General features: G+C 36.3%; 2 protein-coding genes, 4 non-coding genes and 2 pseudogenes across 7 annotated transcripts; 5 read left to right on the top strand and 3 right to left on the bottom strand.

Moving 5' to 3' along the window:
* Nucleotides 1-2,267: 2,267 nt before the first annotated feature.
* Nucleotides 2,268-3,411, top strand: LOC104732163 (uncharacterized; annotated as a pseudogene).
* Nucleotides 3,412-4,968: 1,557 nt separating this feature from the next.
* Nucleotides 4,969-5,072, top strand: LOC147930753 (small nucleolar RNA Z157/R69/R10). The gene has a single exon (XR_015576956.1). It is a non-coding gene; the product is annotated as a small nucleolar RNA Z157/R69/R10 (small nucleolar RNA).
* Nucleotides 5,073-5,228: 156 nt separating this feature from the next.
* LOC147930752 (small nucleolar RNA R11/Z151) lies at nt 5,229-5,312 on the top strand. Its single transcript, XR_015576975.1, has one exon. It is a non-coding gene; the product is annotated as a small nucleolar RNA R11/Z151 (small nucleolar RNA).
* Nucleotides 5,313-5,361: 49 nt separating this feature from the next.
* LOC147930751 (small nucleolar RNA Z152/R70/R12) lies at nt 5,362-5,460 on the top strand. The gene has a single exon (XR_015576962.1). It is a non-coding gene; the product is annotated as a small nucleolar RNA Z152/R70/R12 (small nucleolar RNA).
* Nucleotides 5,461-5,527: 67 nt separating this feature from the next.
* LOC147930750 (small nucleolar RNA snoR80) lies at nt 5,528-5,654 on the top strand. Its single transcript, XR_015576946.1, has one exon. It is a non-coding gene; the product is annotated as a small nucleolar RNA snoR80 (small nucleolar RNA).
* A 353-nt stretch (nt 5,655-6,007) lies between these two features.
* LOC104733642 (uncharacterized) lies at nt 6,008-8,236 on the bottom strand (annotated as a pseudogene).
* Nucleotides 8,237-9,885: 1,649 nt separating this feature from the next.
* LOC104732162 (uncharacterized) lies at nt 9,886-11,689 on the bottom strand. Of its 2 annotated transcripts, none has more exons than XM_010451697.3 (6): nt 11,401-11,689; nt 10,891-11,034; nt 10,712-10,798; nt 10,385-10,510; nt 10,204-10,302; nt 9,886-10,115 (listed from the first exon to the last, which is right to left on the bottom strand). In XM_010451697.3, the coding sequence occupies exons 1-6, from the start codon at nt 11,504-11,506 to the stop codon at nt 10,024-10,026; spliced, it is 654 nt and encodes a 217-aa protein (XP_010449999.1). In that variant the 5' UTR covers nt 11,507-11,689; the 3' UTR covers nt 9,886-10,023. The 2 variants fall into 2 exon arrangements, with proteins under 2 accessions (XP_010449999.1, XP_010450000.1); XM_010451698.3 differs by having other exon boundaries at nt 9,886-10,112.
* A 6,249-nt stretch (nt 11,690-17,938) lies between these two features.
* Nucleotides 17,939-18,502, bottom strand: LOC147930749 (uncharacterized). Its single transcript, XM_087477012.1, has one exon. The coding sequence runs from the start codon at nt 18,500-18,502 to the stop codon at nt 17,939-17,941; it is 564 nt and encodes a 187-aa protein (XP_087333138.1).
* Between the last annotated feature and the right edge of the window lie 211 nt (nt 18,503-18,713).

Below are 18,713 nucleotides of genomic sequence, written 5' to 3'. Positions count from 1 at the left end.
CCGGTGGGGACATGGTCGGCGGAAGGAGCAGGGTAAATCTCACCATCTCGGTTTCTCACGGACTTGATCTTCTTCTCCAGAGAAAGACAACACCGTACATCATCGTCCTACACACCGGACGGGAAGAATCAGTCGAGTCGAGAAGTATTTCAGATCTGGCCTTTAGGCTCTTCGACGAGGGAGAGAGGGATTGAGGATGATTCAGAGGGATTTGAATTGATTGAGGCATGCACCAACAAAGAAATAAAAGCGAGAAAGAAAAACAAGTGACGGCGAAGAAAGAAACAGAGACCCAATGCCGGCAAGCCGGAGCTATACCGGCGTCGGAGCAAGAAAAAATTGGAAACTTCTCGATAATTGGGCCTGAGAGAGTTTTTGGGTAGTAACACAGTGGGGAGCTTTCAAAACAAAACAATTTAAAGAAACAAATTCTGTAGATTTTTTAATAAGGAAATTATGTCGGTTGGTTTATAAAGGAATGATTAGAGTGTAGTTTTTACAAGTAAACAAAATTATATGTCGGTTTGGGTTTACAAAATAGTGATTAGGATTTAGATTTTACAATCAAACGAAATTATATGTCGGTTTAGATTTACAAAATAGTTGTTAGGGTTTAGATTTTATAATTAAACGAAATTATATGTCGGTTTGGGTTTACAAAAGAGTGGTTAGGATTTAGGGTTTTAGGGTTTAGATTTTATAATTAAACTAAATTATATGTCGGTTTGGGTTTACAAAAGAGTGGTTAGGGTTTAGAGTTTAGATTTTATAATCAAAGAAATTTATATGTCGGTTTGGGTTTATAAAATAGTGGTTATGGTTTAGATTTTACGATTAAAGAAAATTATATGTCAGTTTGGGTTTATAAAAGAGTGGTTAGGGTTTAGATATTACAATTAAACAAAATTATATTTCAATTTAGTTTTATAAAAGAGTGATTAGGGTTTAATTATACAATTAAACATAATTATATGTCGGTTTGGATTTATAAAAATGTAACTTGGATTTAGATGTTATAATTAAAAAGTATAATATAATGTTTATAATTAAAATTAAATTATATACAGATTTTGTTTTTTTAATTGATAATTTATTTTTTTAATTAAGAGGAGGTGAATAAGAGAAGTTCACCCCTAAGACTGGCTGAACCCAAAAATTGTCCAATTGTTAAACAACCAACATAGACACATATTGATATTTAAATATCACACTTTTATCAAAACAAGAAAATGTTATTTGTTCTATTAGAAATAATAGATTATTTACATATTTGTTTTAGCAATTAACATAGAATAGTTATCATTTTTGTTCACTTTAGCACTTTGTAATTAATAAAAACCTGATTAACTTAACCTAAAAATAATACTGTAGTGTCAAATGAATGATACGGCAATAATGACGGTCAACGCCACTGAAGAAAAGAAAGGAAAAAGACCAATATAGATTCCTTCTTTGGTCTTCTTCACCAGCACAAACGCATATTGTACTTACCGATTGGGCCAACAGAAAATTAAAATAAAATAACAGTTTGTTTATTCTTTTAAGTTAAGGAAAACAAAATAATCGTATTTATTAAATGACATCAGTTTCTTGTTACATATGCAGGTCCGTACTATATTTTGAAGGTCTAAAACAATGTGGATAAACTATGGCATTTCGATATTTTCCATACATTTTAAACTTTATACATTTTGATACAATATATTTATTATATATATAATATACTATACAGTATATGAAAAGGGTTCAAACTTAGTGAAACCAAGACACCAAGAACTCTTCGCTAAACTTAAGTTATAAACTAGCGGTTTAACAAACTTTACTCCTTGCTGAAAAAACAAAAAAACAAACTTTACTCCTCTAGTATCAGTAGACATATTATGTCTGACCGATTAATAGAAACTTTTTACGCCTACAAGGAAATCAGAAATATAATAGAAACTTTTAAAGGAAATATTGTTTTGTTATTATATTAAACTTTTTGTTTGTTACCCGATTGTTTGTTATTATTACTAGCAGCCACGAGATGGTCAGACTGGTTTTCTTATGATTTTTCCCATTAGTCAAGTAGTATCCAGGGTGTAATGGAGATGATCCCCAGAGGAAATTTTGGGGAAGAAAAATATCCAAAAGATGGGAAACTTGGTGAGCAAGTCATATCCTTCTGTATTAGTGCAGACTTGGTGACCAAGTCATATCCTTCTGTATTAATGGATAGGGTTTTAGGAGGAGAAGATCACCAATTCTTCAATTAGGGCTGTTTTCTTTCTTTTCTTAATTCTCTTCCTTTCCGTTAAGAACATAATTCATGTCTTTGCTTCTCAATCAGCCCTCGAAGCTCTGCTTTCGAAGACCTGTGTTGGTGAGATCCTCTCCTCATCTCTCTAATGCCCTCTCATCGTTGATGTTGCAAAGTCACTGTCATGCTTGCTTATGTCTTGATCTGCGCTGATCCATGTAAAGTTCCCGGAAAAGTCATCATTAGGAGTTCTGGTCATCGTTATCACACTCCAGGCAATTCTTTTGAAGAGTTGGTTAGAAAGTTGGATGAGGAATATGAAAAGGATGACAAGTTACGTAGAGATTTGTATACGGAAATGGGAACGATGGGACCATCCAATGGATGGCTACCTACTTTGAAGGACGGCGTGTTGAGTCTCCGAGAAGTAAATATAAACAGTGTCACAGATCCAAAACGCATTTTGCTGCCTCCTCTTGTAACTCTGCCTTATTGCCAAACCCAATATATCACCAACGTGGCCATGTCTTCGTCTTTCCCTGAAGTAGAGGACTGTGTTGTGGCTGTCAAGTTCTTGGGTCCTCAGCTCAGCTTTTGCAGACCGGCTCAAAGCAACTCCGAGTGGGTCAACGTCCGAATGACAGACCCACATGCTTCTTCTCCTCCCCTGTCATGTATTCCAAGAAAGATGACATGTTTCGCATAGCCGGCTCTGGAGGCCACCTCACCGGATCATGGGATCTCCACAACCCTAGCAACAACCCAAAGTTGCAGAGCTTGCGGTTTCAAAACCTTCCCAAGCTGTCCGAGACAAAACGAGACCTTTTGGATTCGTGCTCCACAAGCGAACACTTGGTGGAGTCAGTAACCACCGGTGAAACTTTCATGGTTAAGTTGTACAGGAAGACCGCAGAGATCGTCGAAGGTGTTCCGAGAAGGAAAACAGAAGCAATAATGGTGTTCATGCTAGACGAAGAAGGAAACGCTGTTTACACTCAAGACATCGGAGATCAAAGCATTTTCCTCACAAATTCTGAAGCTTTCTGTGTCCCTTCTTCGAGCTCCAATTCCTGCATTCGTCGATCTAACACGGTCGAATTCTTCAATGTCGACGAACATGTCAGATTTTTTAGGCTGGCAGAGCAAAAGTGGGATTGGTAGAGGCACTACTCCATCTCAAAAAAATAAAAATAAAAAATAGTTTGGAATTGAGTTCAGAGTCTAGAGTCTTTCAAACATAAAATCTATTTTTTTTTTTTTATATAATCTCTGTGAGACTGATATATATATATAACCTTGCAGAAACGAACTTTACTATATAATCTCTCATGAGTCTCCCAACTAATTTTATGTTTAAAACAATATCAAACCTATCTTCTTTAATGCAAAGATCATACTTCAAAGTGATTGATATACAGAAGAAGTTGTACATTTGTATTCATATGAAACATATACAAGTATGATTTAAGTAAATGTGTATAAAACAGAAAACCTTGATTATTTATACGTAATTTATTGCCGTCGTCACAGACATTGCAAATCGTATAGCCAAGAGTTGATCACAGTACGGTATCTTTCACCAACCCACTCCTCCATAAACTACACAACATTGAAGGAGAGCTTCTCTGCTTTAGGCTACTTAGTGGTAATATATACATATGCATAATCAAATCGGGATTGTTTTGATTAACTCACTTAAATCGGTTAAATGTTTGGTTCACCAGTTCCATCGCATTCTACACCAGTTCAAAATATTTCATGTTCCCTAAAAAATCTAAAATCTCAAAGAGTATTTCCCTTTGGTCAATTGTTTTATGAGACTCGCACAGTAGACAGACGACACTTGAGTTGAGAATCTGAACAAATCTCACTAGCAACAAAAACATTATTTTAAGGACAAAAGATAAAAGCCAAGAAGGTAAATAAAACTGTCAGTTAACAAATATAAAGCCTGTGCGGTCTATTCCGTTATAAGAGTAGACTGCAAAAACTACTTAGGAAAGCTTGTTACAGACAGAGAGCTATGATTAATTGGGATCCCTTAGGTAAATGTTGTAGAAACGAGCCATGATCAAGAACAAGTAAGAAGACAAGTTCTCCAAAATCGCTGTGGTTTCAGTTTTTTTTTTACCTCTTCCTTCACTGTATAATTTGCTTCACCCTTATCTGTCTCTGTCCTCCTTTATCCATGAGCAACCTCTGCTGTCATTACCATTTAAAAAAAAGAAGAAAAACGTAACACTTCTCCAAACACTTTCAAGTCAAAATCAATCACCAATTATCTCTAAACTATTCCAAATCATCAGCCTAATCTCTCAATTCAAGCTAAGTCGAGTGATGGATAGAACTAGTTTAACAGATTTTTTACTCGCCTTCGTTTTAAAATCATCACAATTTGATTGGGCCAGCTAATATGGCCCATGTCGTTTAATTGGGCTACAAACAAAACAAAAAAAAAAAAAACCTAAATAAACTGGCAGCCGCCGAGGGAAACCTTAATTCTCAGATGCGTTTTCTTTGTGTTGTTTGTGTATATATAATGATGGTTTCGTCTTCTGCAAAATCGTAGCATCTTTCTCTCTCTCTCTCTTTGTATGAAATCTGAATTTGTGATTCTAGATATTATAGATTTTTCACTCTGTTCGTTTCTGTTTATAATGAACTGGTGGTGATTTATAGTGTTTTTGTTATATGTTTATGAATGGGTGTTGGAAGGAAGGGGGTAATGATATGATATGGTGATGACAAAAGTGTATTTTATGGACTAGAGTTTCAGATCTGGGATTCTTCTCCCAGTAGTTGAAGATTAACCCTTGGCTGTCTGAATATTATTATTAGCCCCCCCCCCCCCCCCCCCCCCTCTTTCTTTCATACCAAAATCTTTATCCTTTTTTTTTTATAAAATCCATTATTGAATAAAGTTTTGTTTTGAAGGGTTTTTGGTTTGGATTGGATGTGTTTATTCATGTTTTTTGTTTGGAGTATGAAAAAGCTTATGATGATAAAAAAACAATTATCTTAGCGGATTTCAGTGAGGATCTATGATCTGACTTTGTTACACACACTGAGGCTTTTTCTTTTATTGCCCTGTTTTGGTTTAGTTATGTTATTGTTTTGATGATGATGCAATGATGAGAGAAAAGCACGAAGAGTGTGAGAAGAGCAGTGGGTTATACCGTGAGCTCTCCTTAATTAAACGACTTCTCCTTCCACTGAGCATTTTCCTTTATTTTGTTTTTTTTCCCAATCGATTGAAAGTTTGTTTGTGTTATTATTCTGGCGTCCATTACCAATTCTGAGGGATAAATACAATTCCTTCAGGTATAATGGCTTGTGACGCTATAGTTGTTGTGGTATATCCTGATCATCTTGCCTTTTCCTCTGCTTTTTGATCCTGGAAATGCCTCGTACATTTTATATCAATCACATTGGGGTTTTGTTTTCTGTTTTTTTTTTGTTTATCCTGGAAATCTGTTGAACTATTGAACTAACATCGATTAACAGTCAATTGTTATATGTAACTGAATACTGCAACCATTGTGCTAGTACTCGAGTTCAAAAGTGGTGAACCTGTTGTTGGTTTTGTTGTTGTCGAGGACTATAACAATGGATAGTGACCAAAGAGTCTAATATTGATGAGACATCATTATGTTTATTGTATGGTTTTTCGTTTTCGAAGAACGACATTTCTTTGGAAGCTGCAAGATCCTTTCAATAGCAAACTCAAAAAACACCTATTCAAAATACATCGAAGGAAATCAAACACGTAATGCAAATGAAGTTGTGAAAGAAATATAAAAAAGACATATCTAAACAAAGATCTCTTGCTTCACATACTTTGTTACATTTGTGCGCTTGAACGATTTATCTTTACTCCAATCGAGAGACATCTTGATCTAGACCTAAGTCTCGTAAAATTAAAAATACGGTAGCAACCATGCAATGAAAGGAGCAATGATGTGCATATGCATCTGGTGTTCCAAGCCTCTTCAAGATGAGAGGGTACATGCAACGCGACTTACAATTCATGCAAAATGGGCGAGACATACTATCATTGACGATAACCTCATTTGGTATGCCAGAAACCGCTATTGTGCTTCTTGGCATGAGCCCTGACAAGTCTCCTATCACACACTTTATATGCAAACTAGCTTGCTGATCTCTACAAGTGTAAAACCATATATTTGGATCGGTTTCTTTCTCACAAATGTCACACCAACATTTCCCACTTACCTTGTCGCCATAGCAAAGTGAGAGAAGATGACTGTCAACTCTATGCTTTACAACTTGTGGTAAAGTGGCGCAGTCGAAGCCCAATGAAAATCCACAACCCTTTTCAATGCAAGAGAGCGCAGGATATGTCAACTTGTTGCAAGCATTGCATTGTATCCTTCCTTTTGCTCCAGTGTGATCTATAAAGGATGATCGGGATGACTTGGATGGAAAAATGGCTCAGAAATTGAACCGCACAAAGCATCTAACGTCTTCTCCCCATACTGATATTTGAAACCATTGGATGGTTTATTACAAGCTCGACAGCCAAAGAAATTGGTCGTGCTTGTTATTAAAGTAAGTCGTTCATTGTGTAGCACATGCCATTTCCTTCTAGGAAGTTCAGCACACTTCTGGTGGAGAAGGAAACAACAGTCGATACAACCATAATAAAAGGATTGAAGACAAATGGGATGGGTGCAAGCACTGCACCGCTTGTTTTCCTCGCAGAGAAGACCATTAACGTGGAGTCTAAGGTAATGCTCTTAGTGGCTAAAATGTTGTATTGTATTGTCATCTATTACCACATATGGCTCTATGTCTTCTATCTCCTCAGGTACTCCTTCGAGTTCTTTCCCGTTCCACACATCTCTTCTAGTAGCACATTTCGAATGAACAACATAACAAGGACACCGCTGACAAACATAACCTCCCCAAATCCAATCCACTTTATGGCGACAAATTCCACATGTAGAGTTCACAACACCAACAACAGAAGTGCGAGAAACACGGTGATCATGCCTATTGATGTTTATGATGCGTGGAAGGGCAAGACAATGTTGGTGGATCATGAAATTGCATTGAACACATATGTAAGGGCTTCGATCTCCCTTGAGTCCGCAAGCGTTACATGTAAAAGAATCTGAGTCTTGGGAGAAGGGTGAGTTGGTGATCATGCGCTTTCACCTCCAGAACAGATTGTGGTAGTGGATGAAAGACACAACGTATATCCAAAGTGAAGTTACACGACGAACAGTGATAAAAAGAATCATCATCAATCTTAATATCGCAAAGACGACACTTTTCATCAGAATACTCCGGTGATCGACCCGTGAGAAGCTTAAGAGGGTGCAAGGGGTGGTGAGAGTGGTTTACCTCTAATGGGAGTTTCAACTCGGATGAGTCCCATACGCAAGCCACATGGAAGGCTAAATCACATTCATGACACTTGTAAGCGAAACTATCATGACCAGTCTTCCCACATGTTGCAGCACAGTAAAACTTGGTCCGCTCCTTGAGAAGGGTGAGCTTGTGGTCATGCATCCCAGAAAATTCAACAACCAATGGTGGTGGGTACCTAACACAGTATATATCCACGTCGAAGTCACAGATCTCACAGTGGTAGCATAGATTCTCAATACTCCTTTCACATAAATCACATATATTATGTGGTTTGCTTTGAAGCATAAGAGGATGAATGGAGTGGCATGGATGTTCGATAGATCGAGGGGACTCGCCGCATTTCTTGTGGACGAAGAAATCACAGCTTTTGCAATAGTAGCCATCACTGATAGCTTCCAAGCGTCCACAACAATCACCTTTCTTCAGATTATTCCAAGGCATCATGATATGGTGGTGGATATGTGGGAAATACACTCCATCTTGAATTTCCATAGTCGTCTACTTTGATATTGCGAAGAAGAAAAAAAACAGTTGGATCTGAAATCTCAAAGCTTCAAGTCTCACGTACTCTCTCTTAAAAGTCTCCGTTATTCTGAAAGATGCTTCCGTTATGCTCTTAAAAGTTTAATGTCAGATGTTTGGTGTTTTTTCTTCCTTTTATTAGCAATAGAATAATTAGTTTGCTGATGGTTGGATGAGAGTGACAATATAACTAATGTGGAAAAGAAAAAATTTACCAAAATTCACTAGTTGACTATTGAGTGTTCCAAATACTTTTAAATCTTGAACTTTAAAATTTCTCAAAACGTTGATTTTATAAATATCAAATATAATAATAGTACAACTAGGTACTAACCCGCGGAAAACCGCGGGCTAAACTTTTTTTTACTAAAAATTTGTAATAAATTTAATTTGTTATTATGTTATTTATAATAGTTTGTGATTAAAAATTCGGTTTGTTTATATTAAAATTTTTGTATTTTAAAAATATTTATTGGAAAACCTGTCAATAAAACACTTTCATGTAATGAATAAAATTGTTTAAACCTTTATCAATTAAACGCAATTCTTGCTATAGTTGTGAAGTAAGTAAAAATATATAACTAACATGTAAAAAAACAATTAAATATAGCTATTAAAGGTTCTGAAAAACCTCTTTGAATAAGCATTTTCAAGCATTGAATATATTTAAATTTTAACTTAATTTTATTTTCCTAAAGAACAGTGTGGCTAAAAAAAATATAACTTTTTTTAAATAGATAAGATACTATATCTATATCTTTTATTTTTTTATTTATTGATGTTTAAAATCTAAGCCGTTAAACGGAACTGTTATATATTTTACGATTAGATTTTTGAGAAAAAAATTAATTCGTGCTGGAAATGTTTTTTGATAAAATTTGTGGTTATATATATTTTATTCGATTAGATTTTTAGAATCTTAGCTGTTATTTTTTTAAAAAAAATATGAATTAGTTCTGATTCTAATATATTTTTTTTTACACAATTTATTTTATTTTATGTTTACCCAATTTTCGTTTTTAATTAATTATATTTACTTAATTAATTAATTAATCTTAATTAAGTTTTTCTAATGGCAATTGAATGTAATTTTTTACACATTTTAAGGTTAGTTTCATATTTGTACTTCCCAATTAATATAGTAGGACTAGATTAGGACCCGTGCTAAAGCATAGATTGAAATTTCTTTTATTTATATTATAATTTTAGAATAAAATATAATTTATATGATTGTTTTTAAAAGTTTTTTGGATAAAATATTATGCAATAAAATCATATGCTAAATATGATGACTTAAAAAAATATTTATTTTTTAAGTTTTATATTGTTAATTTTGTAATTTATGTATGAGAAATAGTTATATTTGTTGTTTGTTTTTATTTTAATTTTTGAACATGTTTGGTGAAAGTTTTTTAATATAACCCGTGCTTAGGTAAAATTTTATTTTCAACTGCACAATAAAATCTTGAAAATCACGATTAAGTGTGATAAATTGCCAAAATTTTATTTTTTTAACGTTTAACAATATATTTTTATACCTAAAAATATATATTTTGTAACAATACATGGAATACTAAAGATTTTATTTTATAAATTGTATAAATCATTGAAATATTCTCTTTAAGAAGATTCTTTGGAATATTCTTAAGTGTATTCATATAGCCCACAGATTGACCAAATTAATCTCTAATTCTTTTTTGTGAACCAACCTATATTTAATTTATAATCTATTTTGTAACCAACTTATAAAAATTATATAGTCTATAAAAAAAGTTATGTACTTCCGTTTTATTATATAGGAGATACCCATGAGCAACATCTATAATAAAGGATTTGTACACAAAATTTGAAACCTAAAGTAATAGAGATCAAACGTAGAGAAGCCTCCATGGTGCTAGAGAGACACAGAGCAGAAAAGTTATCCACCACAAGGATGATCCTCTTAGATTCAATCCAGCTGCTGCAATTAAGACAAAGTTCAACTTCTTTAATACTTAAGAGATCTTAATCAAAAAAGATTGACGCAAGCGTTTTCAAGAGTTACAAACCTTGATTCTTGCTGCTATCAGGCAGAGCAGGTGGAGAAGACGATGATGATGAGTTTGACAAAGGAATATCAAGATTCAAACAGTCCATTCCAAGTGCACCTTTCCAAACAACAAAAAACCCGATTAAGTTCTTTGGTTTTTTCTTCAATCAATAAGAATACTATAAAACTGTTCTTCTTACAGTTCTTAAAGCAAGGAAATGTTGTGATGTTCATGAGATTTTGGTAACCATCACGGCAATCACAGCTGTATGCAAACGCAGTTGTCTTGTTGCACGACCCTCCTCCACAATCCACCCAATGGCAAGCTATACAAATCGAGTAAGCAAATGAGTTTAGAGACCCAACGTTTGTTCCCTACTAGTTTTTTATTAGGAGGACCTTCTAAAGGACGTGTGCCTCAAGGTCTCAGGTTTCGAGTCTCTATGCTTGGGAAGGAGTAATATCAACCCTAATCTGATCAGGCCTAAAGAAAGAATGAGACGAGAGAAGTACAGATTAATTATTACCGTCGAAAAATGAAGTATTGTTGTCTTTGGGAGGCGTTTTGGGCTGTGCTGGAGAAGCTGCTTCACCGCATGTTAGATCAAAGCTACCTAAATTGATGAATATGTATACTTTGTTAGTTATGTTCTCTATATGATCAAAAACCAAACTAAACCAGTGATCAAGACAGAGAGGGTTTTACAGTTGGGGGCGATGCAAGGTAGAAACTTGAGGTTATGATCAAACTGCTTCCAACCATCTTCACACTCACATTCATACATAAAAGTTGTGTTCGAAGATGCTTTGCATTTCCCTTTTCCACATTCCACTTCATTGCATACATTATCTGTTTATTTTTTCCCCCACAATAATTACATCAACCAACTTTAAGAATAAGTCACAATGTATTAAATTCGAAATTTGAGAATGACCCTTCAAACAAGATCACTTTTTAGTTACTACTCATAAAGATACTTTACTTCTGTCACACAAAAAATAAAGTCTGTCTGGTTCAAATCCCGGCGGGAGTTAAACCCTAATTATCTGAACAGAATCACACTTACATGCCTAAACTAAAACTAGAGGAACTTAACTAAAAAATTTTAACAAAATTACGGAATCTAGATTTGGATTAAATGATTCCACCAATATCCAAATTTGAGCAAGAAAAAAAAACCAGAACAAAGTGAGGAAGAGGGGAAGAGAGACAAACCAAACATAGGAGCGAGAAGAGGAGATAAGAAATCGCAAGTGACTGTCTTCTGGTAGATGAGAAGTAAACCTGCAACAAGACAGAGTTTGTTCCTAAGACAAGCCATGAATGAATCCTGTGTCTGTCTTCTTCTCCGTTAATTTTGAAAAACACCAAATCAAGAAAACGAAAGATCGTTCTATTGGACTCTGTTTAAATTGGTTGAGGATTTGGTAAAATGTGTAAGGTGGTGATGTAAAGTAAATAGTGATGTCGACCGACCGACTTGGCCTTAATATTTTCCTGAGTTAGGTATTAGTTGATCGATGAGATCCAATAAATGCGTATAAAATTCTCTTTTTCTTTCTTTTTCAAGGGTCAACATGATTAATCAATTAATCTTGAAAAATATAATCACTCTTATTGGAGCAAATAAAATAAAAAGAATAATCATTCGTATCATATTTTTCTTTCTAAATATATGCCATTGATTCAATTCAAAAAGAAAAAGAAAATGCCACTGATATTGAAGTTTTTTTTCATATAACATAGCAATTGTGTTTACTTATTGAAGTTCTTCTTCTCCCAAGCATGTGTAAAACTGCCTAAAGTATCATCCCAAAAGGAGCAAAATTTCCCATCACCTACCACACAAACTAAAGGAGCTACTTCCTCATTAAAAAAAAACAAAACTGTTGGGGAAAAAATTTCAAAAACTTTTTATTTATTTATTATAGCCATGTGATACTTAAAAATTAGAAACAAAGTGTTTAAGCAACATGTTAATATAAATAAAATGTATAAGTTCAACTTGATCGTAATATTTTGTATTATTTTTTTGAACCCCATATTTATTAGTATACCTCAAAACTTGCACGTCTAGGTGGTTATCCCGTGAAACAGCATGTCAAACATGCTCAACTAGTTTATAAATACACCGTCCATTTTATCAGGTAGAAAGGCAAAAAAAAGTCAAGTCATCGGTCGATCAAACACGCTAATGTATTAAATATCACAACTTCAAGCAGTCGCCATTCTAAAGCAAAATAGTGTTTATATTTTTTTGAATAGTTATTACTTATTAGTCAATTTTGTAATGTAACAAACAACCTATCAATTATCATCAATTTATCATTTTCCCCACATGAAAGGATTTTTGCTATTCTTATTTATTTTTTTATTTTTTAATATTTATTTTTCCCCACAAACGTTAGATGATTAGATCCTTCAAAATGAAAGCAGGATTAGCCCATCATTTTATAAATCTACACTACTATACAAATTAATTGATAAGTTATTGGGCCTTCCATAAGTTAAGTTCATATTGTGTCACAAAGATAAGTATTGTCCGTTTTTTTTCTACCATGTGAACTGGTGAAGTGATCTTATCCATAACCTCAAGAACGAGCAAGAATCCATTGTGAAGGGAGGACCCTTCATGCTTTTTCTCTTGGCCATTCATGTCTTCTTTTTGTGTGGAGCTTGTTGTGGAGATGAGAGTCACGGTGGAACAATCAAGCCACATTTCTTGGTGAACTGATCAAATCTTGGTGATACTGGAAACAGTGGCGGGTTATAAAAATATTTTTCCATAACGAAAATTGATTGGTTTAGCTGACTATAGTAATGGGCCAAATAGCTATTAGGACCTTGGGCTTCATACGTCAATGCTTCCTCCGCCATTTATAAATTTAACATATACACACTTTACCTAACACTTCTAAAGATCCAAATGTAGCAGAAATAAACAATTCGAAAATGGTGTTTACGTCAATCAAAATAAAGTTGAAACAGTGGGATAGCTGCTAGGTTTTAATTTAAAAGAAGAAGCTGCTAGGTTTTAATATGTTATTGAAAAAGTTGGATTGTTAAAAGAACCGGAAATAGAAGTAAAAAAAAAAAAAAAAAAAATAGAAGTAGAAGTAGAAGTAATAAGAAGAAGCTATAATACAAGCCTACAACTGTACGCAGAAAAAAATCGACATGATCCGAGAGTTTCGATATGCACACATTTGATCTATAATTTATAAACCAAATAGTAGTAACTCTAAAAAAATTGACAGCTCATCCAGTTTAGTAAACATTTAATACGAAGAAATTAAGTGGTTATGTGGTCCATGCATGTGTCTCGATACTAACACGTAAATGGAATTTGGTTTCATTCATACCTATGTTTCTGTATCCTCATATAAGTATCACCTATCTTTTTTATTTTCTAAATTATTAATGAATGGAGTACATGTATAAAATATAATACATATCGATGTCGTCGCCGAGTTGTTGATTTGGATCTAACACAGTAAACATTCGATTAAGGGTTTTTATTTAATCTTTTGCACAATGTTGCTAAAGTATTAAATATTTTGGGTTATTATGTTTTTTAACAAAGGTTTTTGTCAATCAACAACATGAAACAAAAACGAATAATATGTGCATATATATAGTATATATTTAGATAGGCCGACCTTGAAACCACCATGAACAGAAAAAGACTGAATGTTGTATGTCATTGATGGAGCTCTTACACATACATATATACCAATACAATCTTGAAGAATAAGCTAAGCGTAAATGCATTACAGACAATATCAATCAAGGATATGTACAGCTTTATTAGCATAAATAGAGATATCATCTTTCCTAAAATGGTGTGTCGAGAATCTCTCCAATACCCTCTCTCAAGTTAGAGCAGGATTGGTTAAAATACCCAACTTGCCAATAATATCTTCGAATTCGAGACGGCCCAATGTTTTGGTGAAGACATCAGCCAGTTGCGAGGCTGATCGAAGGAAACACAGACGTATAAACTTTGCTTTTGCCGCATCATGAACATTATGACAATCAAGCTCGACGTGTTTAGTACGTTCATGAAACATTGGATTTGTAGCAATGTGAATAGCTGCTTTGCTGTCACAATGTAGATCGATAAGTTCCTTGTGCATGACGCCTAAGTCTTCCAGTAAACCTTTGAGCCATTTAAGTTTGCATAACGTCAGCGACATGCTGCGATACTCTGACTCCGCTGAAGACATAGAGACAACGTTTTGCTTCTTTGTACGCCATGACAAAGGAGAGGTGCCAAGAGAGATAAACCACCCTGTTAGCGAGCGGCGATTAACAGGACAACCCGCCCAATCGGCATCACACCAACCAGTTAACGTCATATTATCATCATAGGATAAGAGAATTCCTTGTCCTGGGGATCCATTTAAGTAACGCACAACGCGTAACGCTGCTTCCCAATGAGCTTGCGTCGGCCGCTGCATAAATTGGGACAAGATATGAACAGAATATGTGAGATCAGGTCGGGTGGCAAGGAGATATATTAAACGACCCACCAAGCGATGGTAGCGTTCTGATTCCGGAAGAAGAGGACTGGTAACGCGACCAAGACTGTGTTGATGTTCCATAGGAAACGTCTCTGGCGTACTGTCCAAAAGACCTGCTTCCTTTAGAATATCCAATGCATATTTTCTTTGATTTAAGAAGATCCCATCATCTCTCCTTGCTACTTCAATGCCTAAAAAATATTTCAGGGCACCAAGATCCTTCATATGAAAACAGGAACTGAAATACTCTTTAAATTCAGAGATTGCATCCAAACAACTGCTTGTGATGACCAAGTCGTCTACATAGACCAGAACATAGATGCAAACATTCCCCCTTTGTAACGTGAAGAGAGAGTAGTCACGGTAGGACTGCTTGAAACCATACTTGAGCAAGGCAGTGTGGAGCTTTTCAAACCAACAACGCAGGGCTTGACGGAGACCATAGAGAGATTTTTGCAACCGACATACCAGATTACGTTCACCATTCTCTGGTCGAAATCCTGGAGGTAGCTTCATATAAATCTCTTCATTCAGATCACCGTGTAAGAAGGCGTTGTGCACATCCATATGATGTAAAGACCAACGGCGAGCTGCTGTAACTTTGAGTGTGGCACGAATCGTTGTCATCTTGACAACTGGTGCGAATGTTTTAGAGTAATCGACACCTTCCTTCTGATTGTTTCCTAGAACCACCAATCTCGCTTTATAGCGCTCAATGGTACCATCAGCCAGATATTTTATTCGGTATACCCATTTAGAGCCTAAAACTTTCTTACCAGGAGGTAGCTCCGTGATGTCCCATGTATGATTAATCCCATGAGCATCGATTTCTGTCCCCATTGCAGCAGTCCATCGTTTATCAGTGACGGCTTCAAGAAATGTTGTGGGTTCAACTCCGGAAGTAATGGCCATAAGAAACACACGATGTTGGGGAGAGAAATCCTCACATTCCAAGATATCAAAAATCAGAAAAGGACAAGCAGGCTCGGACAGTATCGGACCAGCTTGGACTGTGCGAATAACAAAGTCTTTTAATATAATAGAGGGCTGTTTCTGCCGCTTTCCACGGCCAAGGTCCTCGAGAACAGCTTGATCGATTTCAGGAGAACCCTCCCTGTCGTCGGAATCGGAGGCTTCGACCATGTGGTGACTATCGGGAGAGGAGAACGATAATGAGGTATCTACTGGGCTTAGAGAAGGCCCAATAGGATTTGATGGAGATGACGATGAGAGAGGCCCATTTTAAGAGGATGGGTCCAAAGAAGGAACAGGCCCAATAGGTTGATCAATCCGTTCTTCGTCATCAACATCCGCTATAAGCGATGGAGGATTGTGCGCAGAAACAGAGTCGTCAACTACATCCGGCGTGTGCGACGATGGCGAAGGGAGAATCCAATCACCGTCTAAATCAACGTCCACCTCTGGAGCATTGTGTATGTCAGTATATGAAGGGAACACATCTTCAACGAAAACGACATCACGAGAAACAAATATTTGTTCAGTTTGAAGATTGAAGAGTCTTCCTACTGTGAGAACCAAATTTGTCACCTCCACGGCACTGATTGTGCGCATAGGCGAGACACCCGAAGACTTTGAGGTTGCGTACGCTGGAGCAGTCCCATACAAGAGCTCATAAGGTGTTTTGCCTTGTAATAAAGGAGATGGTGTTCGATTGATGAGGTGAGCTGCAGTGAGAACACTTTCTCCCCAGAATTTGACCACTAAATTCGAGTGAAACAACAATGCTCTGGCGACATTTAACAAATGATAGTGCTTCCGCTCAACGCGACCGTTCTGCTGCGGTGTGCCGACACAGGACATTTGGTGAAGGATTCCTTGATCAGCAAACATGTCTTGCATACACACAAACTCAGTGCCATTATCACTTCTAACTGTTCAAATTTTCTTATCAAATTGCCTTAACACCATTTTGAGAAAATTCTGAAACAGAGGCTTGACTTGAGCCTTATCACGCATTAGATACACCCAAGTACAACGTGAGAAGTCATCAATGATGGTGAGAAAATAATGATAATTACATGTACTAGAAGAGCAATATGGTCCCCAGACATCCAAGTGTATCTAATCAAATATCCTCAACGCTTTATTATTACTGGAATGAAACGAATCTCGAGTTTGTTTGGCTTGCAAACATACATCACAAGATGAAAAATCAGAAACACGTTTACTAATAACGGGAAGCAAATCAAAGACTCCATTAGATGGATGGCCTAGCCGTTGATGCCATGTATGCTCAGCTCCATCCTTATTCGTATGAAAAGCATTAAGAACCCCAATGCGTCAAAAGAAGTAGAGACCCTCTCGCAACTCACCGGCGCCAATCAACATCCTCGTTGTACGATCCTGTAACACACACTAGATGTTAGCAACTTGCATCACTCAATCGCAATCCTTTATGGGTTGTGGCACATAGATGAGATTACACTGCAACTGAGGAACTAACAACACATTTTGTAATGAAAAACCATCATCAAAGCAAACTGTCCCTTTCTTTTCTGTTGCAGTCTCATGTCCATCAGGAAGACCAATTTTACAAGATAAAATTGTAGTTATATCATTGAGAAAAGTGGAACTACTCGTCATATGATTAGAAGCTCCAGTATCAAGAACCCAATCAAGAGAATCAGGCTTACCACTTAGTCGATTCGAAGGTGCCTTGGTTTGTTTCTCGAGAAGATGCATCAAAGTTTTCCACTGTTTGTTGTTAAGACTAGTGAACCCATTCCGAGAAGCTTCACTGCTTTGATCTTCAGGTCTGATTACGCAGGTTGCATTAGCCCATGTCATGCTGCTTTGTCCACGACCACGAGCAGACTTCCCTCCTCTCTCACCCACCACTGAGGATAACCGACCAGTTGAAAGCATGCCTCCTTGGTATGCCCACAAAACTTGCAATGGGAGCACAGAAGTTTGCTTTTGTCTTCTATTACCTCAGGGGTGCGAAAGGTTTGTACAGCAAAAGCTGCGACTTGCCTGGCTTGTTCCTCACGATTTCGTAACACAGTACAAACACGTTCTACATATTTGACTTTGGAATACACTTAATTCAAGTTGGACAAAGGCTCGCTGCTGATTATTGTTGTAGAAAGTCCACCAAAGACTGCGTCATCAAGTCCAAGCAGAAACTGGTGCACTTTATCCTCCTCCATTTTTTTCTCCAAACGAGTACGAAGATCACACGAACACCCACTGCACTGACACATTGGTGATTAGTCGTAGTTGGACAAATCCTCCCATAGCATCTGCAATTTTCCGAAATACTCAATAAGACTCATGCCTTGTTGTGGACAATTGGCTAACTCAGCCTTGATCTCTTGAATTCTGGGTCTGTTTCCTTCAGAGAAACGATCTTTGATTTCACGCCATAGTTCTTTTGGATCGTCTTTGTTGCCAAGAGTCCTTCTCACCTTCTGCTCAATGGTGTTGAGAATCCACAATGCTATCATGGAGTTGACCGATACCCAGTCCTCATACTCTGGTGCCTCCTCTTTTTGTTTCACCACTGTCCCATCGACATAACCGAACTTCTTCTTCACGCGCAAAGCAGATCTGATTGCTTGCGCCCATTCATCAAAGTTGTCACCGGTGAACTGCACTTGAGCAATTATTCCACCAGGATTTTCAGTAGCAGAGAGTTGATATGTCGAGTTGGTTTTACCGACATCAGACTCATTCCTCACAGTTTCACTGTTCCCAATTTGTTCACTCATCGTTTGTTTTGCCGTGTTGGCTCTGATACCATGAACAGGAAGAGACTGAATGTTGTATGTCATTGATGGGGCTCTTACACATACATATATACCAATACAATCTTGAAGAATAAGCTAAGCGTAAATGCCTAATTACAGACAATATCAATCAAGGATATGTACAACTTTATTAGCATAAATGGAGATATCATCTTTCCTAAAGTGGTGTATCGAGAATCTCTCCAATACACCAAAAAGAAAAACTCGAAATTGAATACTACATTGTACATCAAGA

This window comes from Camelina sativa, chromosome 12, assembly GCF_030686135.1.
Source record: "Camelina sativa cultivar CO46 ecotype springtype chromosome 12, ASM3068613v1".
NCBI classification, from domain to species: domain Eukaryota; kingdom Viridiplantae; phylum Streptophyta; class Magnoliopsida; order Brassicales; family Brassicaceae; genus Camelina; species Camelina sativa.
Note: the sequence above shows the minus strand (reverse complement) of the source record. Positions and strands in the feature narration are given on the sequence as shown.